This window comes from Manis javanica, chromosome 14, assembly GCF_040802235.1.
Source record: "Manis javanica isolate MJ-LG chromosome 14, MJ_LKY, whole genome shotgun sequence".
Taxonomy (NCBI): Eukaryota; Metazoa; Chordata; class Mammalia; order Pholidota; family Manidae; genus Manis; species Manis javanica.
The window spans coordinates 3,780,989-3,804,775 of NC_133169.1; the positions used below are offsets into that span (position 1 = coordinate 3,780,989).

Here is a 23,787-nt window from a genome sequence, read left to right on the forward strand (position 1 = left end):
TAAGATCTCTGGGAGAGCGCAGGCTGAATCTTTGTCTTCTCTGTTTCCCAGAATTGTCCTTGTGCACGGCCTGACAAAGGAGCCCACGATCAGTGCTTTTTGAGCCAACGGTTACGTGAACAAGGTCCAACCTGGTTTTGTCCTGAGCTGAGACCCCCTCCTGAACGTGTGTAAGGCAGTTGCAAAGCGAGCCAAAAGGATTTCACTTGTCTAGAGAACTTCTCTGGAAGCCTCTTGGATTTTCAACGCTGCAGTGCCCTGGAGCTGACCAGCGCATAGCTCAGGGAGAATGGAATTTGGCCCTGTAGTGCGGGGCTGCAGCCGAAAGAGCTTCCTATATATCCTGTCTTCATAAATTCCTCCCTTACCTCTCTCCCTGCCCCCTCCACGCACAGCCAGTCCCAGATCCTTCCGCTACTCCCCTGGCCTGAAGGACATTTACGAGGCTCATCGCTGGAAAGCATCTGAAGGCCGCCTCTCCCTTCCTTAGCACGAGGGTCTCTGGTCCCTCTCCCTCACCCTCACCCGCTGGGCCCAAGCTCAGATATCTCTTTCCCTGTTTATGGGCCTTTGGGATTTTTCCAACAACCTGAAATGAATCTGCGAGGCCCCACAGGTAGTGCAGCCCGTCCTGGGGCCATAAACCATGGCCGGGTCTTTCATCTGTGCTCACTCATGTCATGAAGGGGTGGGAGGGCCGGGCAATGGGGAAGTAACAGCCCTGAACCACTCCACATTTTTTTTTTTTTTTACAAGAAAGGGGAAAGAAAGGCCTTGAGAAACATGTTCAGACTTTGTGCCCAGCAGATTCATTTCACTCTGGGAGGCTGTGCGTGGAGACTTAATCTCTGGACTTCCCTACTAGGAGTCAGATTTATGCTGTGTTTGTGTCTAAATGGCCTCCAGGGATGCTGACATTTGTTGTGGGAGACAGCGAGTGGTGCTCCTTTCATCTCTGCTGAGGGGTGTCAGTTTAAATTACGAGGGCTCCCCGGCCCGCATCTGGGCGTAGGAACCTCTGGCGAGCAGAGAGGGGCCGCCGCTGCCTCCGTCCCCAGCCTGGCTGTTGGAAGGCGTTTCTACCTCTGCTCTCCGGTGTGCCCGCTGGCCTGGGACAATCCTCCTGCTCACTGAGATCCTTCCTTTCTCTTGGACAAACTGATGCCATGAATTTTGGGCACTACAGATGTCCATGGGGACGTCGGGACTGGAGGCCCGCAGTTCTGCTCTCGTGACAGAGCAGGACGGCGCCTCAGTGAACATCCCAGGAGCAGCCTGGGAACTTGCTCAGGGAGTCAGAGGCTGCTGTTAGCCCTTAAGACCTACAACACGGCAGATAGAACCCAGGTGAAGGCGAGAGATGATCTGCATGCCCCTTGGCCGTGGGTCGTGGTATCTGTCTGCACTTTGAGAGGTGCCAAGGTCCCCTCCATCCCTCCATCCACAGAATCCCTCCCTCTCTCCGATCTGCCAGGACCCCTGAAATTCCACATTAGTGACTATGGTTGGAATCATTTTGTGTTCAATGTATATACGTTTTTGATAACGAGAACACATCATACCCTGTTGTCCACTGACCGCTTGGTGTCAGTCAGCTGTTCGTCCTGCCCAAGCCAGAGCCTGAGAGGATGGGACTCAGGCCACTCAAGCTTTGACAGAGGCCAGGAGGCCAGGAGGGGTTGAGAGCAGAGCTCAGTAAACTATGGCATGCCAGCCTGATTTGGCCTGGCACTTGTTTCTGAAATACAGTTTTTCTGGAACACAGCCATGCCCACCTGGACTGTCTGTGACTGCTTTTGCCCTGTGATGGCAAAGTTGAGGCCACAAGGCCTGCAAAGAGTATAGTCTTTACACTCTGGCCTTTTATGTAAAGAGTTTACGGACCCCTGGTCTAGAGTATGAAGTGCTCCTTGGAAGGCAAAATGGGGAACATGAGAAGACAGGAGAGAGGGAGATTGCCTTGCAGAGAGGAGTCAGAGAGGGAAAATGCACCTCAGAAGCCATGAGAACACTCCAGAGACAAATCTTAATCTTGCCCTGCCTCCCCTCCCCGTCTGCCCCCCAACCCCCTCTCCTTCCTTTCCTGAAAACGTGCTTTCAGTGCCCTCTTCTACAGGGATGTGGAAGGACTGAACAAGCAGTCACCTGTGGTCCTCTGTGCATCCTCCAGAAATGGGCGCCCAGGGGGAGCCTTCCCCTCCTCTGTTCCATAAGGGGATAGCAGTTCTAGGGGCACGTGCGAGTGTCCCAGGCGAGGGTGGGCACAGTGACCGCAGAGGAGGAAGACACCAGGGCCTCAGCCATCCTGCCTCGGGGGCTCTGAGCAAACTACAGTCACACCTTCATTCTGCAGCCAGTCCCAGGGCCTGACCCCTGGTTCTCTTCCCTCTCAAAAGCACTGACCCTCTCCCATTCCACCTGCTCTCAGGGTTGGCTAGGGTCACATCTGCAAAAGGAGTGGACGCTTGCTCTGTAAAACCTTAACTCCGACTCCCCCCCAACATGCAACTATTATTAACAGAAAACATGTCTCAGATCAAGAATACTTTTATGTTGAAATAATAATGACAATGATTGCTAAGCACCTATCATATTCCAGACAGTGCACCTTACATGTGTCATATTATTTAATTCCAACAACATGGTTACTTTTCCTGATGAGAAAATTGAGTCTTCAGAATTTACCCAAAATCACACACAATAACTGGCAGAGCCGGAATTTAAACCTGAGTTCGTATGACATCCTGCCCCAAGCCCCTGCTCACGGATACCACATGGCTTTCCTGAATGGCATCACATCTAGGGCCATCACTGGGGAATCTGGTATTATTTTAGACTTTACATTTCCATGAGTTCCATTAGCCTAGTTAACCATATGCATTTACATCAAACTTTGTGAGGAATGCACATAAAAGAATCAGAATGACTTCATAAGACATTTTGAAAATACCCTTTTATGGACCAAACTGGTATAAGACTTGCAGTTTCTGAATCCATATAAATGCATGTTAGAACATAATCTGTTTTGGGGCTGTTCGCTCACTCATTTCAGACTTGGCCCCTTCTAGTCACCCATCTTGCAGATCTGCATAATCCTTGGAAGGGCCATTCCCATTTCCTCAGAAAGGCCACTGAAGGCATCACCAGTGGATGGCATTATTGGCCTCACCAGAGACGGGCTCTGGGGGACTCTGAGTAGTGGGATGTAGGGTGTGCAGTAAGGGTGAATGTGGGTGGTCAGTGGCTTCCTTTTTTCTACCGTTTCTCCTTTTGTGAGGTCTTCTTATTTCCCTGTGGCTTTTAGTTCTTCTGTGCCTATTTTTAACGCCCCTTCTGCTAACATCCTTCTAGAAAGATCCTAAAGCCCCTTCACCCAGAGGTATGACTGGTACCAGCTTCCTGAATTAGCTCCTGGGAAGGCAGCCTTAGAGGTGCTTCTGCCAGAGTGGCCTTGTCGGGAGGGCTCTTACTGATATCTTCTGCACTGTTTGAGTTTTCCTTGTATGATGGAGGGGAACGAGGCGGAGAGGAATGGACATCCTTTCCACGACACCTGTTAAGAGCCTGCCATGTCCAGGAGCTTGTTGACTTTTTTTGCACACGGCAGTACTACTTCTGTGTTCCCCACTGGGTGGGCGTTATGGCCACCAGAGTGCCGATGGGGAAACTGAGGCCCAGGGCCTGCGGTGACTTGCATAGGGCAGAGCTGGGTGGGGACCCAGGTCTGCCTACATCAGACCCTGTTCAGCGGCATCGAAGGGCTCCTGCCCCAGAGAGACCCACGGGTCAGTGTTCCTTCATGGTCAGTTCATGCCTGAATGTCCACAGAGAGAAGCAGTGCTGTCCTTTCAGATAACATGAGGAATTTTTGGCTCTGGCAGAGCCAAGAATCAGAACTGAACTGAAGTCTACGCTAAAATGGCACATGCGCGCTAGCTTCCTTTACAGAGGAGGGCAGGATGAAGGACAAGACGATGTCACTCACATAGAGCGGGGTCCCCTCATCCGGGGTTTCCTGAAGTGGGCAGAAGGGGACCAGAATCCGAGGACCAGAGCTGGCGAAGCCCTTGGGGCAGAGGCTTCCACTGGCGGAAAGAGGACGGCTGAGCTCTGTGAGACAGGAGGTCAGGGTGATTTGGACACACAACCGCCTGCGGATTTTAATGCCCAAAGTAGAAAGAAGTGTCTCTCACACAGGGTTTCTCAGGCCCTAGAAGCATCTCAGGGGTGTGAAGTCCAGGGATGCGAGAGGCAACCCAGTAAAGAATGTGATATAAACTGGAGGCTTTCTTCCTTCATAAGGCATTCCTTGAATTTACCACTGCTTATAGGGCTGAAGCAATCACATAAATATAAACAAATAGTTATTTTAATGGAGAGTTGTTTATTTTATAGATGAGCAATTCTGATTAATTACCCATGTTGTCTTTCCATTCTCAGCTATCCATACCTGCAGGTAATGGAATGCTGGTTCCTCAATGGCCTTTTGAGCCCGAACACTTCCTACCACCTGGCAGTGGCTAGAACTTCAGGCACAGCATCGAGGGAGTTATACCTGACTCCTCCAGGTCCAGACGTGAAACATGACTTCTAGGAACTAATATTAATAACCACCAGCACTGGTGGGGCGTTCATTATCAGAATCACGTAGCATTCTGAGTGCCTTGCCGGTACGCCCATTCAGGCCTAACACGGCCCAGTGAAGAAGGTTGTCCTCTATCCCGATTTTGCTGATGAGGAAATTGACTCACAGAGAATTAAGGGACCTGTGCAAGGTCACAGAGCTAGCAGAGTGGAGCTCAGACACCATCCTGGGAGAAAGTCCTGACCTCTAGCGTGGAGTTTCTGGTTCCTATCTCTGAACTTTAGAAGTGTTTTCTTTAGCCCCTTCTTGGAGGCTTTCAAACCAATACCACACGGGTAATTGCACACACAGCTATAAAGGCATCCTGGGAATGTGGGCCTGAGTGCCTTCTTGTGGAATAACCTAGAGCTCCAGCAACTCAACTCATTGTTTCCTGCTGCTTTTAGGCAAAAGTGATGATGAAGAAAGTATTTGCAAGTCAGCCCATGGAACTGGGAAGGGAAGTGCTGAGGACGGCAAGGACCACAAGCGCCCCAAGCGCCCCAGAACCATCTTGACAACCCAACAGAGGAGAGCATTCAAGGCCTCGTTTGAAGTGTCCTCCAAGCCGTGCAGGAAGGTACAGGAGGGGCGGAAGGAGGAAAGGGCCCTGGGCTCCACTTGTCTGTGTGCACCCTGGCCTCCTCTGGGGTGTCGGTGGACACCTGGGGCTGGGAGTGGGAGAGGCTGCTCAGAAAGAGTCTGTGCAGGTGGCCTTGGGCCGCGGTAGAGACCCTGGGGATCCCTAATGTTGTGGTCATGAGTATAACAGAACCTGCCAGGGCTTTTGTGTGTGCATCTACCCAGTCCGTTTGGCTGCCCACTCCTACCTTTCGGTTTTTGAAGAAAAATGGATAATATAATAAGAGGTGCTAGCGGGGGCATAGACTGAGACACGGTGACAGTACAATACCACGGCTCTTAGAACGTGCTCTTTTGTCTAACTTGTCCTGCTTGGGGTGGTGCTTTTGGGATTCATCCTCATTGGGATTCATCTCTTTCTGAGGATGAATGGTGTTCTGCAGAACAGATGTGCTGAGGTTTGTTTCTTCACTCGCCTGTCCATGGCCGTTTGGGTTGTTTCCAGTTTTGGGCAATCACAGATCAGGCTGTTGTGAACTCTTATAAATAAAAAAATAACTATAGAGAGAGGAGTTTATGTCACTCATATCACAGTCCAGAGGTGAGCAATCCAAGACTGGCAGGGCAGCTCTGTTACCCATCACGTGGGTCCAAGGGGCCATTGCAGTTGTCACCATGTTTTCAAGCCACCGCGGTGGGGAAGGAGGAAGTGGAGGGCAAGCAGCTGCCTTTTTTAGGACTTACCCAGAAGACATATCATTTCTATTAATTTGTGTTGGCCAGAATTTAATCCTATGATTTCACCTCCTGCAATGGAGGCTAGAAATGAGTCTGTCTGGGTGACCACATGCCCTGCTGAAGTGTGGGGATTTGACTGCTAATAGGAAGGAGAGAATGGACATTGGGGACAATTAGCAGCCTTTGCTATAAATAGCTGCGTCCATTTGTTAAATACCAGCTACTTATCAACTGCCTGCATACTATCATTTATGCAATAAAAATAAGAAACGAAATCTTTCTTATGGAAATTCATGGAGCAAGTACAATTTAGCATTGCTTTTTCTTGCATCCCTATCTGTATTAGTCAGCTTTTGCTGCAATAATGAACAAAATCTTAAGGGCTCCCCACAAATGTTAATTTCCTGCTCCTGGTTGGTAAATTGGCTGTGGCCCAGCTGAGCTCAGGGTCAGGACTGCTCCACCTGTTTCTCATTCCTCCAGGCTACCAGTGGGAGGGGATGGGTGTGCACAGAAGCATAACACCCAGGGAGAAAGCTCTGAGGACTGTAACACAGGGGCAGCCAGGAGCTGTGGGAGCCCCCAGCAGGGAATGGCCACTTCTGTCCAGGCAATCAGGCAATGCTTTGTGAAACAGGTGGCTTCTGAGCTGGGTCTCTGCAGGATGGATAGGGTTTCAGCAGGTGGAGGTGGGCCCCAGGGCACATTGCTATTTTAGTTGGCTTAGCAGGAGGATATGTTTTAAAAATCTGGTTTAATCATCCCATTTGTCCTAAGCCTCAGCCAAGTGGCATGATAAAGGGGAAGTACTTCCCAAGGCCTCCACTTAGCTCTACTGTTTATCCAAGGAGTCTCTCAGTCCCATTTCCTCCCCAGAATCCCACCAAAATGGGCAGTGGCTCTTAGACCCACTCTTGGGAAGGCTGTGTTCCTTGCCTCTTCCCTTCTTGCCACCTTGCCAGCCCCTCAGCATGTGCCTGTATGGAAGGCAGGTGTTTAAACACATCCCTTTGTAACAGGGGATCCCAAATGCACTCCTTCTGCACGGCCACGGTGAGCGTGCCTGTGTCAGAGCCGTGTGCCTTGCTCTCCTGGATTCCAGGTGGCTCCTGCCTTATCTCTTCAAGCAGAGGCTCACTCCAGCAAACAGTGAATATGAATACTCATGAAACACCCAAAGTCACCTAGAGCTGTGAGGAGCAAAGCCAAAAATTTAGGTCAGTGCATTTAGACAAGGAGAAGAGAGCCATTCGGTTTTGCGAAGTGATTTTCACCCTCAGCTCTCTGTAAGCGGATGAATGCATGTGCATGGCGTGCAGCTAAAGCAGAGGTGGATTGTGCTAATATTCAAGAATCATTTGGAGGCCTGATTTCCAGACTAAGAGAAACCCAGAAACACCTCTTGGAATGCACATCTAAATTAATAATCATTCCTCTTTGTTTACCTGGGGATGACCCTCTCTCCACCTGAAGGGAAGTGATGTTCGTGTGTTTGGGATTCTGCTGGACACTGAACAGGACCTAGATCGTGTTTAAGGTGTGGCCAGTTGGTCTCCTACTCTGAGATGCCAGTGTATGTCTGTATTTCTGATGTTTGATTTTTTTTCAAGGTAAGGGAGACCCTGGCTGCAGAGACAGGGCTGAGTGTCCGGGTCGTCCAGGTGTGGTTCCAGAACCAGAGAGCTAAGGTAATCTGCATCCGGCTTCTGTCTCTGTGTGGTTGGTTTCCTGAAATAACAGCAGCAGGACCTTCTTCTTGCTGGTGGGTTTGGTACCCTGAACTCACTGGGTGAAGCAGTTCTCTTGGTCCAAAAATTCTATGAGTGATCATCTTAGCCACAGCAGAAGGGGAGAGGCAGTGCATCTGTTCTAGGGCAATGACTCTTGTTTTCCTAGTGGTCAGCTGTCTGTGTAAATAAATGTCTTTCAGTATCTTCTGATAAATATAGGGCCTTTAATTCACATTCATTTAACCCAGATACCAAAGTTCTTTAAAAATCTCAAAGAGAAACTTGCATAGCACACAGATGACTGGTCTAAGATGACATTGTGGCACAGTGGGATGAATGCTTTGACTCATCTTTCCCTGGGGCCCCTGGCCCCCATGTAGACCCAAACCCTCATACTGTCCTCTGAAGCCTACCAAAGTGTGTATTGCTCTGCCATGGTCTTGTATTTGTTAGTCCTTTTGCTCATTTATTTTCCTACTCCTAAAAATGAATGTGTCCTCTGACCCATCTCTAGGGCCCTAATCTTTAGTGGGCGATAAGTCCATATCTCATGATCTGATCATGATTGTTTAAGGTTGCATTTCCCTAACTGAGTTCCCAGATCAGGGCCGCTAATGTGTATTCCATTATGAAGGGACTCCCTGGTTCCCTAGGTGTGGGAGGCCCTGTGGTCTGTGGACTCACAAAGCAGAGGAGTTTTCAGCTCTGAGAAATCATGCAGTAAAGAAAGCTTTGTTTGAAGCCTAGTGATTCTTGCCCCGCCCCCAACACACATAAACAGACATATTCAAAGTCTGTATTAACATCTGTTGGAACCCTAGCGTTCCGCAGAACACAGTCTGAGAAACGTTGGGTTAAGATGGTCGTTCCAGGACATTTCTGTGTTAACAGCATTTTGGGGACAAGCCCCTTACCTGGGGGTGGGGGTGGGGCGTGGGCTGGGCGCATGCGCACGGGCGCCTTTCCTGTGTAAGCTCTCGGCCCGGCCCTCCCTCCTCTGCGCACCTGCCGCAGCCCAGCGGTCTGACCCTGCGGTCGTCTCCCTACCAGGTGAAGAAGCTGGCCCGGCGGCAACAGCAGCAGGAACAGCAGGGCGGCCGGAGGCTGAGCCCGGGTAAGGCCCGTACCCAGAACCCCCGCTGGCCGGGGCCCCAGTGCCTGCCCCTCCCCCGGTCCCCACTGCAGGGGCCACAGTGCCTGGCCCACCACCCTCTGGGACCGCAGCGCCTGGCCCCTTGAATGGCATCCCTGGGCCCAGGGAAGCCCAGTCCACACCCGCATGGCCACAAGGAACTGGGAGAGGGTTGGAGGCCCTGACCCTGCTGCGGCCTCAGGGGGCCGTGTGCGGCTACTGCACAGTGCACACCGGCCCAGTTTCTCGCCCTGCCCGCCCCAAATCAGTTCAGCAGGGGACACCACCGGGACTTGCCCTCTCGGGAACCACACAGAACTGCTGGCAGGAAAGCGGTAACCCTCCTGCAGGGCACTGGGCATCCCCAGAGCTCCCACGTGCTGACCCGACTCTCACCAGCCCTCTCCCACCCCGAGGTGATGTGACTGAGCAGAGACGCCAGTGACCCCCGCCTCCCCAGATGAGCACACAAAGCCTCTGCAAGACCGAGCGTGACCCCGAAGAGCAAGGGATGGGCCCCTAACCCACCGCCACCGGCACGTTCCTTCATTTGGTGCTGTGCTGTTTCTAATAGGCGTGGGGGGAGGATTGGGTGGCAGTAAAAAGGGACCGATTGTGGGATCCTTCAAGGAAGTTAAAAGAAAAAAATAAAAAATAAATGAACTAGAACAATGCCATTTTTAAGGGACATGCCCCCCCAATGCAGCCATGCGGCGGAATCCCGAGTGGTCCATTTGCATCTGCACCTGGCCCAGGGGTTCCCACCCGTAGTGTGCACCCAAGTCCTCGGGCATTTGGTCAGGAAGGGCCATGCACGCTGGGCGAGAGAGGAGAACGTCCAGACATTAGGAGAACACCTTGCAAGAATGCAAACTGCTGGTGCTCGGATTCTGAAGAACTTAAAGAGCAGCTCCTAGGGCCCATGTATAAAAGTAGACGCTGGTGGAAAGGAGAGTTTCTGAGAGTCAGTGGAACCATGTTCAGGGAACCACAGTGAGATGTGGAGGCAGGAACTGGGTCCTCCTTTTCTCAAGTTCTGTCTACAAGCACAGAAAGTTGCAGTTCACCGCACATGCACATGACCTCATAGTCTCCACGCTGGCTCCAGGAGGTTGGCCCGGCCAGTGCTGGGACTCCCCTTGACCCACAGGCTCCCAGTCTGGTGATGCTGGAAGGTTCTTCAGATTCACCACATCCAGCAGCTGCCAAACCTGCGTGCAGCATCAGCCGCCTTTATTTTAATGACACTTTTCAAGGAGGTGCTCCAAGCTCACCTGGCCACGCCCTGTCCTCCCAGGAGATCCTGACAGCCTTGGTAGGGCACAGGCGGGGACCACTGATGCCACCTTGTCCCTGACCACTTTATACATGAAGTCAAATGATCCGGTGTGGTCCCACCTCTTAGGGGGTTCCCGAGCCCCAGATGGCCCTGCGTCCTGCTGCCCCCTGGGGCTCGCTCCCGTGTGGACTCCCCTCACTCCTGAGTAGGGCGAACCTAGGGCGTGACTCCCGAGCCTCAGTCACAGGAGATGTGGTGCTTCTGGTTGGGGCTGTCTTGGACCACGTGATCCGAGGAAGCCGGCACCATGTTGTGAGGACACGAAAGCAGCCCTGTGGGGATCCACGTGCAGGGCAGCAGGGGGATCTCAGATGCAGCGCCCCTCGTCCAAGTCCAGGGCTCCCTGCCAGCACTCGCCTGCCTGCCCCCTCCTTTCTCCACGGAGCCATAGCAGAGGCTGGTGCTGGGCGGGCACGCCTGGCTGTGGGGGCCATGAAGGTCAGAAGATGCTCCGTGGCCCTCGCTCCCTGCGTGGGACGCTGGGCTGCACATGAAACATGGTCTGCCTTCTTCTTTGTCCCACAGCTCAGACAAATGGTGGTGGGAGTGCTGGGATGGAGGGCATCATGAACCCCTACACGGCTCTGCCCACCCCGCAGCAGCTTCTGGCCATTGAGCAGAGTGTCTACAGCTCCGATCCCTTCCGACAGGGCCTCACCCCACCCCAGATGCCTGGAGACCACATGCACCCTTACGGTAAGAGGGGCTCCGGCCCCACGGGGACCTCTCACAGCTTGCTTGGGTGCATTTCTCATTCCCTCCCAAACGCATCTGGGCCGTCCCTAGATGCTCGCTGCGGCTGCAGAGCAGACACGTGCGCCACACGGTCCTGCTAGAATCCCCTGACCACGGCTACAGGGGAGAGGCCAAGGCTTACTCCTCAGTGACATTCCCACTCATTCTCGTTTTCAGAGATGACTGTTAGTTTACAAAGAGGTAGTGTTCTCCTTGCAGACCTGTTTGTGGCGACTGAATTCCCCGGCTTTCGTTTGTGCCAGGGACCGCACCTTCGTAAGCAATATCAGCCGTGATACAGGCAGAGGCCTCAGTTAAGCAAACTGCTACATGGAGAAGGAACATCTATAGACGTGTAGGGAACACATGGTCTAACTGGATTACCCCGCTGTGGATACTAGTTAGGTGCTCTAATGTAATTTCTAGAACATAAACTGAAATGTGAAGTGAAAAATACCTCCCCTCAACGCCCCGCCTGAGCTGGGGTTGCTCTAAATGCTGGTTCTAGGGATGGCTCAGCCTCCCACACATACCCAGCTTGCTGCTGACCTACTGTTCAAGTTCAATCTCAGGGCCAAAGATAGATTGCATCTTTATACGGAGGAGGTCAGTGGGCCACGGAGCACATGCTAAGATGGTTTTTATTCAGCAAGCCTTCAAAACATTATTACCTTCAAAACAGAGATACATGCCTCAGCTTACAGATTTTGTTAAACAATTGCTTTTTTGCCTTCATTAGAAAAAAATCTGTTTATTGTTCAAGTAGACCCTATCTTTCCGTGTGATGTGAACAGCAGCACGATTAAGGTCTGGCCCTGTGCAGGAGTCCAGGCCAGCCTCATGCACTTGTGTGTGCATAGATACACGGGCACACGTATGCGTGCTGAGTGCTGTCCATGCTGTCTGCCTCTCAGACACATGGAAAGTCTGTGCCCGTGGTCCCTCCACAGAATTGGGAAAACAGGGCAAAGGACGTTTTTGCAAATACTCACATTTTCGGAGTCCTGGGAATCTTGTTACACAATGAGATGAATCCTTTAGTAAAATGGTCAGTGAGGGTCACGTGGCCATTTTCATAAGCTGTGGTTTTCTACTCTCCCATTTACTTGAAATGGAGGTAAAGCATACGTGCCTCTCTGTCTGGGGGCAGGAGCTCCCCACGCCGTAGCACAATTTTCTCTGCCAGCTTCTCTGTCAAGGTTGTGAATTAGCTGAGGGTGGGCACCCAAGCGCCCGTTCCTTTGCAGGACGCATCTGGGGCAATGGCAGGCGCTGGGTACTGAGATGCAGTTTGAAAGGACACGTTATCGCGGGAGGATTCTGGAACCTCACTGGCAGAGCGCTAGTCTGGCACCCGCCCTTTTTTGCGCCGAGTCCTCTGGGAGCCCGGCACTGCCTCTCCATCCTGCGTGCTGGGCCCTACCTGCTCCCCACATGCGCCGTCTAGACTGCGGACATTTGCACAGGCTGCCCTCCATTTAGCTTGGTCGCTGATTCATGTTGTCGTCAGTTGCTGCCCTGTCAGCACGGCCCCCCGGGGAGCCTGGAGAGCTGCTGTGGGCTGGGCTGGTGCCTCCTCCTCCTTTGGGTGTGGGTCTCCTGCTTGGCCTCCTTGCACCTGGTGGAAAAGCTTCACCGGGCCACATACTCAGACCACACTGGTTGAAGCCCCTGCACGTTCCAGCTGTGAAGTGGGTCACCTGTGCCCGACCCTCATGCCAGCATTTCATCTCCATTTCAGGTGCTGAGCCCCTTTTCCACGACCTGGATAGTGACGACACTTCCCTCAGTAACCTGGGTGACTGTTTCCTAGCAACCTCAGAAGCCGGGCCCCTGCAGCCCAGAGTGGGAAACCCCATTGACCACCTCTACTCCATGCAGAATTCGTACTTCACCTCTTGAGTCTTCCCCAAGAGTGCTGTGCCTGGGCCTCTGTGTGGAACAACCCTGTTGCATGAGGGGCGGCTGGCTTTAGGACGGGGAGGTCAGGGAGGAGGGAGGTGGGGGCAGGAATGCTGTTGTGCAACCATACGGTGTAGTTCGGCATTTCCAAAGACTGAACGCATTATGAAGTGCATAGTTTAATGTTTCTAATAAGAGTCTTAGTGTTAGGTATGAAGATGTGTTTATCACTGAGGACAGAGATTTTAATATTCTCTTGTAAACTAGATAACTAGAGACCCCAACAGCTTCCCACCGTTTGGAGGAGGCTCTTGTTAAGAGGTGCATATGTCTACCCGTCCATATATCCATAGACAGACAGACAGACCGACGTGTGCGTGAGTGTGTAACCATTCATACTTTGTCATCAAAGTTTATTCCTCACCGTAACAGGCACCAAACTGTACAGCAAAAGTAACTTTATTTTCAGTGTGAACTATATTTAAGGAAATGCTTGATGCACTTAAGTTATAAAATGAGATGATTTACTTTTAGAAACTTTATTTTTAGTGTGAAGAGAGTTGTCTACAGGGCATGGAGGGCTGCTCCACCTCCGCCGGTAGCGCTGAGGACTTGAGCTAATTTTGTTTTTGGAGAGTGTGGCCGGCAGCGTTCTCGTCGGGGCTCACTCCCCCTGGGGTTGGATCCCTGGGCTCGGGTGGGGCAGAACAACCCCCGGTCATGGTCTCAGAAAATGCAAAGCCTACGTTTTGGCTTTCTTTTAAATTCTGACACGGGCTTGGCGGGCTGCACTAGGAAAGTCAGTTCTACTGTGGACCTTAAGCATCTGTGAGTGTGGAATGAGGCTCATCATATGTACCTACCTCACTTGGGGGACCCCGAGGCTGAATTCACACCTGGACACATGAGCGGGGCTGAGACTAAAAGCTGGTGCTTGCTTCAAACACACACAGACCAGTCACTGGGCAAAGGAGAAGCAGGGCTGCAGAGCAGAAGGGCTCCTTGCGCCGAGGCTGGAGGGCAGCTCTACCCACCGCGGTGCCTTCTGCAAAGCCTGGGCTGCAGATTATAGCCCGGGAGAGCTCAGGGGGTGTTGGAGGCCTTCGGTGGGGAGGAGGCGATGGGGGAGGGCACCATGGTGGTCCAGACCACCAGGGCTTGGCAAACTACAGCCTGCAGGCCTGTGTTTTATGGCCTGCCAGCTAAGAATGGTTTTCTACATTTTTAAGGGTTGTAAAAAATGGAAAAGAACAGAAGCATATGTGACAGAGTGTATGTGGCCCTGGAAGCCTGAAATATTTACTATCCATACTGTCTGGCTCTTCTCATAAAAGGTTTGTGGGCTCCTGTTCTACAGGGTCTGCTTCTAAACGGCCTCCTGGAGCTCGTAGAGGCGGAGGGACTCCAGGTGGAACCCCAGGCCTGCTCCTTCCAGCCTGCTTTGCTGACCTTGAGCACGGAAACCCAGCTGCCATTGCACACAGGGACGGTCCCCCACCCTGGTCTCCACTGTGGTGCTAGGACAGGCTCCTTCTGTGCTGGGAGCTCCTGTCGGGAAGCGGAGCTGGCAGGGAAGGCAGAGGCCAGCCTGGACTCTCTGCGGGCGGCTCGGGCTCAGCCTCACCCCTGGAGTGTCTTTGGCTTCAGAGTCCCGGACGCAGAGGCCCTTCCCCTCTCACTCCCCGCAAAACCATGGTAGGGTCTGCATTGTGTGATTTCTGTGCTCTTGTTTATAACTTGTGCAAACCACCAAGACACCCAGACCAGTCTGGTGAGTGAAAACTGTGCAGTGCCATGTGGCTCTGCAAGCTGCCGAGCTAAAGGCCGTTGGAGAATGAACACAGCAGATATTATGTGAGTGAGCACCATAGAGCCCCTTCTTCCTCTCCTTAATGGCGTGCCAAGATGAAATTAAAAACCTCTTACAAATGAGCTGTTGTTTATTCAGGGGCAGGGATGGTGGGCACACAACCAGGGGGATGTGGGTGTTTGTCAACAGGGGCATGGGGATGAGCTTACAGTGAAGTGTGGCAGAACCTAAGGGGGACGGGGTCTTCAGCCTCCAGCCAGGATGAATTTGAAGATTCAGCCTTTACACATTCATGCAGGAGGTGCTGGAAGCATCCCATCCTCACCGTCTAGCTCCCTCCAGGCAGAGGAGTTTGCAGCTTGCATTGTGAGAACCTTGGCTTGGAAAGCAGAGCAGAGCCACGGAGTGGGAGAGATCCCTCGTGGTGGCCTGGAGACAGGTGCCTGGCCAGGATGGGGGAGCGTGGCAACAGGCAGTGGTCTCCCCAATAGGTCCTCCCTGTGTTCTCACCGGCTGTAGGTGGGATGTATGCGTGGGTGATTATCAGAACTCTAAGGAAGTAAGGAAACAATGTGAATGGAAGACCACAGAACCAGGGCTGAGATCGGCATCCTTTGCTGTACGTCCTCCCCCACCCCCGTGTCAGAAGCTGGCTGGGCCTGGAAGGAGGGGTGGAAGCAGTGAGGCCAGGCCAGCAGGAGGGTCTACCTCAGGCGGGCCTCCCCTGGGCTGGCCCGGGTTCTGCCTCTAGTTTCCAGAGAGCATCTAGGTGCAGGAGCCTTACCGCTCACTGCTTGCCCGGCTGCCGACCACTTACCCTGCAGGTTAGCCCAGACGCAGCCTTCTGGAGGAAGCCTGCAAAGCCAGGCCAGGGGCCTGGGCACAGTAACTGGTGACAGACACCCACCTCAACAAAGAATCCCCCAAAGAATCCCATGTAGAATGATACCCGTCTCGTGGCTGCCAAAATTTCACAGGCAATTGGTTGCTTCTATCCTCCTCCTCTCCTTCCCCTTCTAGCAGAAAGGGCACGTCCAGCGGCAAATCCCAGCTCTCTGCTCTTCACTGTGGCCGCAGGCAAGTGGCTTCCCTCGGCTGAGTCTCTGAGCCCTTGTCCTTAGTACAGGCTTGGGACTTGGCCTCAGGACCTCAGAGGGTTTAGGAGGACATGGGAGATGACGCACGTCGAGTGCTTAGTTCTGTCTTGGGCACATGGTGCGTGCCCGACGTGTGTGAGCTGCCCCCTGTTCTTGGCTTGGGCTTTGCTGATGAAGGGTGCAGGGGAGTCCCAGACCATATTTGAGGGAAAAGAAGAGCCTGCTCCCCCTGAGATGAGCCTGGGTCACCTTATTCATTTCTTACTGTTGACTTGTTTGAGTCTGTCTCAGCGTGGGTCTTGGACAGCCCGACTCTCAATTGTGGGGCAGTGCCTTGGTTTTTGAAGGCATGTAGATAAAATTCCAATTTGAAAGACACATTAGGAACTCTGACCCCCAAGAAACAGGTCGTAGGAGATTTCTCCAGCCACCTGTTGTCCCCTTAGGGCTTAGACATCAGGGCTGAGAGAGAATCAAAGCCTTGGACCCAGAGGCTGAACCTTTTCTGAATGGGCGAGTTTGGAATTGACTTAACCTGAGTCAAAAATGGGAAGAACGTAGACTGACTTCATCAATTCTAAACCCAAACACAAAGTAAAGTTTTAACGGAACTGCAAGTAAAATCAAAGTATTTCTCTCTTTCTCCCTCCCCACCTCTCCAGTACAAGTACAAATACATTCTGTCAGTCCAAATTGGGATACAAGCATACAGGATTTAATTAGAATAAAAACCAAATGGTCACATTGTTTTCCTCAAACTCTGTTTATCGTGTTGCAACATTATGTTCAATGACATGAAGGGGAGAGCTATCTTCAGAGCTCAGAAGGAGCCCTTGAGATGTTTATGCTAAAAATATTGTCCCTCTAAACATGGACAATGTGGAGAATCAGAGATTCCTTGGCCTCGAGGTTTATGTCATATTTGAAGTCCCCTGGATGTGTAAGCTTGAGCCAGGCTCTGAGCCTCCATGTCTTCATGCATGCCTGTCTTACAGCTTGGTCCTTGTGAGTGTCAAAAGAATTAATTAGGAAAGATCTTTGTAGACCGTGACATGTAACGCAAGTAGGAGGGCATCTTTGCAGCTTCGGGGGCACGTGCATGGCCACTGAGGGGCACATTGAGGCACCCCTGGGAGCAGTGCAGGAAGGGAGGTCTGCCCCCCAGGTCAGAGTGAGAACAGCTGACTTCCTCTCCCAGCTGGGGGTTACTACTGCCTGGTGGGCCTTCTCTCCTCCAAGGGATGGTTCTGGGAAACAAACAAGAAGTGGCCCAGTTCCTTGTGTCTGGTGCACTAGCCATCTGTCTCTGCTTTGAGTCTCCCTCTGCCGGCTCATTTTCCTAGGTAAGGAGAGGTGGGGTCTGCCCCTGTTTGTGGTAGGAAGGACCTCCCCTCGAGAGTGGTGCAGCTGACCAATTTACTGGCCCTTTTAGCAGCTTATTCATTCATTGAAGTCATTCTGTAAGTATTTATTGAGCACTAGAATATGCCAGCTCTGGGATGAGTCCTAGAAATAGAGGTGAGCAGGAAGAGACATGGCCCTGCCCTCAGATTACAGCCTAGTGGGGGGCACAGTTGTTAATCAAAAATGCTAATAGGTTTCACTTGCATTGTAGTAAGAGCCACAGAGGAGACTAAGAGCTGTAAGAGAGTTGAGTTTAGGGAGGTGTGACCTCATCAGGATGGTCAGAGGTTTCTAGTGATGACCTAGCCTAGCCTTTATTCCTCTTTCACCCCATCAGGTTGCAATGCTGTTTCTCCTTTCTATAAGGTCTTATTCTGTCTGCCACAGGGGAAAGAACCTGGGAAACGAATGTCCCCCAAGGTGTCCATTGATTTGGCCTAAAGAAGTTGCTCATAGTATCTCATAGTACAAAGTGTCTTCACAATTTTGAGGGAATGACACAGTCACTCAGCTGACACATGTTTATTAAGCCTCATGGTGGACATCTGCTGCTTTCTGACCACCCAGCGTCCTTTCACTGTACCGATAACATCACCCTTATTTCCTACAGGGACTTGACCTCCCTCCATCACGTATAGCTTTTGTGGGACTATAAACCCAGGTGGCTTGGGCTGCTGTGTCTGAGGAGTGGGGGCTCCAAACCCAAGCAAGGCTGTCACCCTCTCCCAGGACTTGAAACTGGGGGAGTGGCACCAAAGTGGAAAATTGTTTGGAGCTAGTTCACTTCTGGAGGTGCACCTGATGAGCTGGCCGAACAGTTCCTGCGTCCTGGGCCCTGGAGCTGCCCTGCTCCCCGCTGTTGCCAGGACTGGTCTCCAGGCACTCTCTGACTGTGAGCGGTCCGCTCTGCTCTCCCAGTAAGGACCCTTTTTTTTGCTCCTTAGCCTGAGCTGGTTTCAGGTGCTTGCAGTCAGAAAACCCTAAGAAGCTACGTACCTTCAGGTTTTGTGGTGTTTTGCGTTGTACAAAGGGCGTGTGTGTGTGTATGCATGTGTTGTGCCGTGAAGTAAGTTGGGTAGGTGGTGCTTTCTTCATTTTATTGATGAGAAATCTGTGCTCAGGGAAATTAAGCTCAAGGTTGCAGAGCTAGTTAGGGTCAGCATTGGGTTTCAAATTAATTTCTCCTGGCTCTCAATCTTCTGCTTGTTCCTCCAAGTCTGGCTTCTAAGTGACAAGATATGCGGAAGTCTTAGGAGCACACGCATGCCTAGGTACTGTGAGAGGTACAAAGAAGCCATAGTAGCTTCCTGCCTACAAGGAGCTTATGATCTAGTTGAAAGTAAAAGACGTGCACATGAACTCAGCATCTATGCCTGCAGGTGTCAAGTGTCAGGTTGGTGGCAGAGGCGATGTGTACTAAGGGCATTCAGAAAAGAGAGAGGTTATCAGGAAAAGGGAAGGGAAGGAAGGCTTTGCCAGGAAGGTGGGACTTGGAATGAGCCTTCAAAGACGGATAGAATTTAAGTAGGTTGAAAGGAGGAGGAAAAACATGCTAAACAAAGTGTCCAAGTATGGAGGACAGGATGCAAGACATGGTCAAGTGCAGGGGCGTGAAGACCCTTCCGGTTGGAGCAGAGGTTGATTAATGGTGGAATTTGAGGAATCGAATAAGATTGATGATGAAAGTGTAGGGGTCAGGAGCATGTTGCTGGTAGTTCACTGTTACACAATCAAAGGCACCCAGGTGTAGCTGAGGCTGCTAGTGATTCCCCACAATTTATGCTCTCCTGAAATAAACCCTCCATTTTTAGCTGGTACAGGTTACTGGGAAGAAGGCTACATTTCTCAGTCCAGTGCAACTAAGTGTGTTCATTTGACTCTGCTCTGACCAATGAGATAAGCAGAGGAATCATAGGGCGTCTTTGAGGTAGCTTCCAAAAACAACTGGTGTGTGTCCTTTCCCTCTTCCATGTCACTTTCCTCTTTCTGGCTGTAATGCAGATGTGATGGCTGGAGCTGGAGCAACTATCTTAGGTCATGAGATGAACTTGTGAATGGAGGCTATACATGGTAAAATAACAAGATAGAAGCAGTTTGTATCCTGAGGGCTTCTGGGACCCAACTGCTATTCTAGCCCAGAACATAGATCTGTGTCCTAACATATATATATATATATGCATATATACACACAAAATAAAGTTCATTCTTTTTTTAAAGCTAGTGTTGTTTTGTGTTTCTTTGACTCACACAAAATCTAATCCTAACTGATAAGCAAAGCCCAACTCAGGAAGAAATCTTAAGCCTATTTTGTTCCTCTCATGCTACTAAGGCAAAAGTGAATAGTCAAGACAATATATTGTTAGGTGATGGGAATCAACTGAGGTAAGAGACAGAGGGTAACGTGATTATCTTGTGACTTTAGCCTCTGTATGTAGATGCTCTGAAAGCACAGATTTTAGAACTGGGTCCTCTTATCACTTAAAGAAAAGGAGGTCTAGGTGGTTTGTTAATTTTCACACCTCGTATCAAAAAACTTCTCTAAATAGTCTACATATATTTGGGTATCTACAGCCAATGTGGAATTTGGTCAGACTACCCAGCTTCCTGAGAGAATGAACAGATAATTCTATATATACTGTTCCCTATATAAAGCCAGTATTCTGTACATACTGAGTATGTAGTATATACACACATGTATTTACAGTATTTACCTATGCATATGTGTGTGCATGGTATGTATGCATGTGTATGCACACACATGTATGTGTACACACACACACACACACACACACACACACACACATACATACATACTTTGAGGAGATCTGGCCAGAAGTCACACTCTCATGGCTGGCCAGGTATTTTCTTTTAATCTTAACTCTAAGCTATAATTTGGACAAAGGCAGAGAATGATTCTAGGTGTGCACTGGGGATCCAGGAGAGATGGGAGTTAAATCAGAATGTTCTTTTCATCTCCTACGATATGGAGAATGCTGCTTCTAACCCTCTGCTATTATTTGGGGGATCTCCCCCCCAAATAATAGAAAACATGAGGTTGGAGGATGACTCTAAGGAAGTTTGCTCCTACTCTGACGGAGGAAAAAGGGCACAACTATGCCCGAAGCATCAGGCCTACCCTGCTCCACCCTGAACAGACAGGCCTGAGTGAAGGACCGATTTACTACTCCCAGGAGAGGATTAAGGCATTTTGGAGGCCAGGTGTTGATTCATCACGAATGGTACATCTTGCAAACATGAGCTATTTATTGTTCCTGAGGGAAATCATCATTCCCTGGCCTCCTGTTTCTGTGAGGAGAATCCCACCGGAGAAACACCCCTGACCTCTCGCCTTGGCCCTAGCTTGCCTCTCTCGAAGGAGGAGCAGTAAGTGTCTGACGGGCGGTTTGGGGAGAGGTGCCGACTGCTGGGCTTGTGTCTGTGGGTCTCTGGTGTTTTCCATGGCCTGGCTCAGCGTTAGTGTTTCTGGTTTGTCCGTGTGGAAGCTACTGGAACAGAAACGCAGGTTGAGGGACAGGTCCATTCAAGGGGACTGGAGTCAGAATCCTCTAATCTAAGCTTCATTCTTTAGCTAGATTTATCAATAAAGCTGACTTAAAAAATAAGAAGTCCATTTGGCAGATTCCTTTGCAATAGCTGCCAGGTAGTTGCAAACTTGGGAAGCAAAGATGATGATGTTTTTTATTGTTCCCCTTAAAACTCCAACAATTAAATACCCATTAGGCAATATCATGAAATATTCAGTAATTGTGGCAAATTGAAATACATTGTTTATTCATATATACACTCAACATTTAAGACAAACATTTTAAGAGCTACATGTCAGTCACTAGAGTAGGGTAGTGAGTATGAATTTGTTTGAAAACTTAACTTTGTAAGGAGCACATCTCTCTTTATTTTCTGTATGGCAACCTAAAATCTGCTATCAGACCCATTCCCACGAGGCTGGGCTTCCCTCCCAGCTCCCTGTCCATGTCACAGTCTGGGGTCTTGATCAGGGTGGAAGGGACAGAGGAGTTAGAGAAAGAGGCCCACCTGGTTGGCTCTCTGCCATCATCCCAAGATGCCCATCACCAGTCACCACCACTGCCCTCTATTGTCATAGACACACCTTGAGGTCATTTCTCTTAAGTCTTCCCGTAGCTATTACTTCCCATCGCGTTACTGGGAAGCCTGAAGCCTCCTACACTTTCTCCTCATATCCCTCCCCGAATCTTTTTTAAAGTGGGAGAAAGCTTTTCTTCATTATGTTTTAGATCGAGACATTTTATCTATGTCCTGAATCTTTACTCTTATGCCTTTGTTTAGTTCTGTGCTGATAAAATAGTATTTTAGAGCCCTATATTTTTCTGCCATCCTAGGCTCTGGAAGTAATCTTTCCCCACAGAGTATAATTCAGCTGGTGAGAAAAGGTTTAAAAGAGATGGTTATGATACGACTGGACTTTTCACAAAGGTGTGCACAGAGCGGCGTGGAAGCAAAGCGGAGAAGGGGAGGGAGGCCTGGTGGGTGGGATCTTTAATCTGGGCCCTGCAGGGTGAGGATGCCAGGGACACTGGTGGGCAGCGGCAGTCCAGGAAGAGAGATGATCAGAGCATGAGCAGCACACACTGTCTGGGGGAAGACTGCCTTCGTGGCCAGAACATTGGAGGCCCGGGGAAGCGGTCCTGGGGACGGCAGACATGGCTTGTGAGATTCCTTAGGGCTGAATTGACTGGGAAGGACCCCAGATGCCTCCTTAAGGGACTGGACTTTACTCAAGAATCATCAGAAATTATTCGATCCTACAAACTCTTCCTGAGCATCTACTAGAAAGAGGCACGGCTATGGGAGGCCGTAAAGATCAAGACAAGGTTTCTATCCCAGAAAAGCTTAAAGGTTGACAAGGAGATAAAACATATTATTAAGTAATTTTAGTATGTTTATTGAACAAAATGTATGATGATTTCTTGAATAATCTATATAAAACAAATATATATAGTCAGTATTATAACACAGACCTAAGCATAGATCTCATGACATATCAGCCGACTGGGTCCTACATCCCCAAAGTGATGATAGCCTAGTGCAGGGGGATGGGAATGGGGTGGGGAGAAAAGGGTACTCGTGGGGAGTCATTTGGTGGCAACGGTCACAGGCGCTGGTCCCTGGTCAGACAAGGGAAGAAGAGACAAGAGGGAGCTAGAGGCACTTTGGACCCTGAGTGCCTGGGAACACAGTGATGCCTTTAAAAATGGGCACACACAGTAAATCCCACCACATCCTGTCTTTTGTCCAGGGGGAGAGCCTCTGACCAAGAGAGACACAGAATGCGGAAGTGACTGGGGACCCATCAGGCCTGTGTCTGGGATTCAGCCTGGCCAGTGGGCAGCTCAGGGGGAGTTTTTGTAAGGAGGCAGCTCCACGCCTGCCGTCACTCCAGGGCTGCTGCTGAGAACTGCGGCATAGCAGGAGCTGTACGGGTGATTCCGAGATGAGGGCCTTTTCTGGGAACGTGGCTGGGGAAATGCCCGTCTCTTCGGGTGGAGGAGGCTGAGGAGAGAGAAAGGATGGATTCAGGATTGACCTTCCCATAGGGACTAGGACAGTCCATCAACAAGTCCTCCTTTGTCCTCAAATCTTGCCCGATGGCCAGCCTGAGATTGGCCGGGAGATTACCTTTCAGGTGGGGGCTTCCACGTGATGTTAGCAGGGGAGGGCAAGAGCTTACTCTGAGAGATGTTGTGTTAATTACTTTCTTTGCAAAGGCTGGCAGAGACCCATGGCTTGGGGTTAAATGAAGGGGTTTCTGGCCAAGTGGACAGTCAGTGTGGAGCAGAAAAATGACTGGAAGCAGGTCCCCAGCTAATCTGAATGTCAAATGGTAACTGAGGCTGCCATGGAAATCTCTGCTGTCCAGTAGAAATATAATGGGAGCCACCTGTGTGACTTTACATTTTCCATTAATGTAAAAAAAAAAGGAAGCAATGGGTGAAACTAATTTTAAAAATATATTTTATTAAACCCCACATACCTTTAATATTATTTTTCAATGTGTCCCACTAGCCATATTTCAAATGCTCAACAGCCACATGTGGTTAGTATCTACTGCTTGGAAAGCATACATCTAGACCGTTTGGGCCAAAAAGAATTGCAAATATTGAATAAGTGGCAAGAAGAATTTGTAGTTCTAGCTTGAAATACCTGAATCAGCATTTAGATACTTCAAATGAAAAAGCTTCAGCAAAGCAAAGAAAACCACCAAAAAAATGAAAAAAACAGCCTACTGAAAGGGAGAATGTATTTGCAAATGATCTATCTGGTAAGGGGCTAATAGCCAAAACAGATAAAGAACTGTTACAAGTCAATCCCCAAAGAACAAATAATCCAATCACAAATGGGCAGAGGACCTAAATAGACACTTTTCCAAAGACACACAGATGGCCAACAGACACATGAAAAGATGCTTCACATCACTAATCGTCAGGAAGTGCAAATCTTGAATCTGAAACCACATTTTCTGCTACACTGATAGTCACTGGTACCTGGCACCTAGATCTTGGTTTCTAATGCCATTCTGTAAGAAAAGGGCCTGGGGATGCTGGGAGGAATGGGTGATTCTGGTAGGCTTGGGGCAGGAAAGATGCAAGAAGAGCCTCAACACACACACACACACACACACACACACACACACACA

General features: G+C 50.3%; 1 protein-coding gene across 4 annotated transcripts in view; it reads left to right on the forward strand.

Annotated features, from left to right (window-relative positions):
• LMX1A (LIM homeobox transcription factor 1 alpha) overlaps nt 1-19,276 on the forward strand; it is a 149,703-nt gene extending 130,427 nt beyond the window's left edge. For 3 of the 4 annotated variants that reach the window (XM_073221257.1, XM_037023938.2, XM_037023946.2), the window contains exons 5-9: nt 5,032-5,204; nt 7,555-7,632; nt 8,725-8,788; nt 10,671-10,841; nt 12,622-19,276. In XM_073221257.1, the coding sequence (XP_073077358.1) occupies nt 5,032-5,204; nt 7,555-7,632; nt 8,725-8,788; nt 10,671-10,841; nt 12,622-12,782 (647 nt within the window). In that variant the 3' untranslated portion in view covers nt 12,783-19,276. Of the gene's footprint in view, nt 1-5,031; nt 5,205-7,554; nt 7,633-8,724; nt 8,789-9,075; nt 9,470-10,670; nt 10,842-12,621 lie in introns of those variants that run through there. The other variant, XM_073221258.1, reaches the window with a different exon arrangement.
• The last annotated feature ends 4,511 nt before the right edge of the window (nt 19,277-23,787 follow it).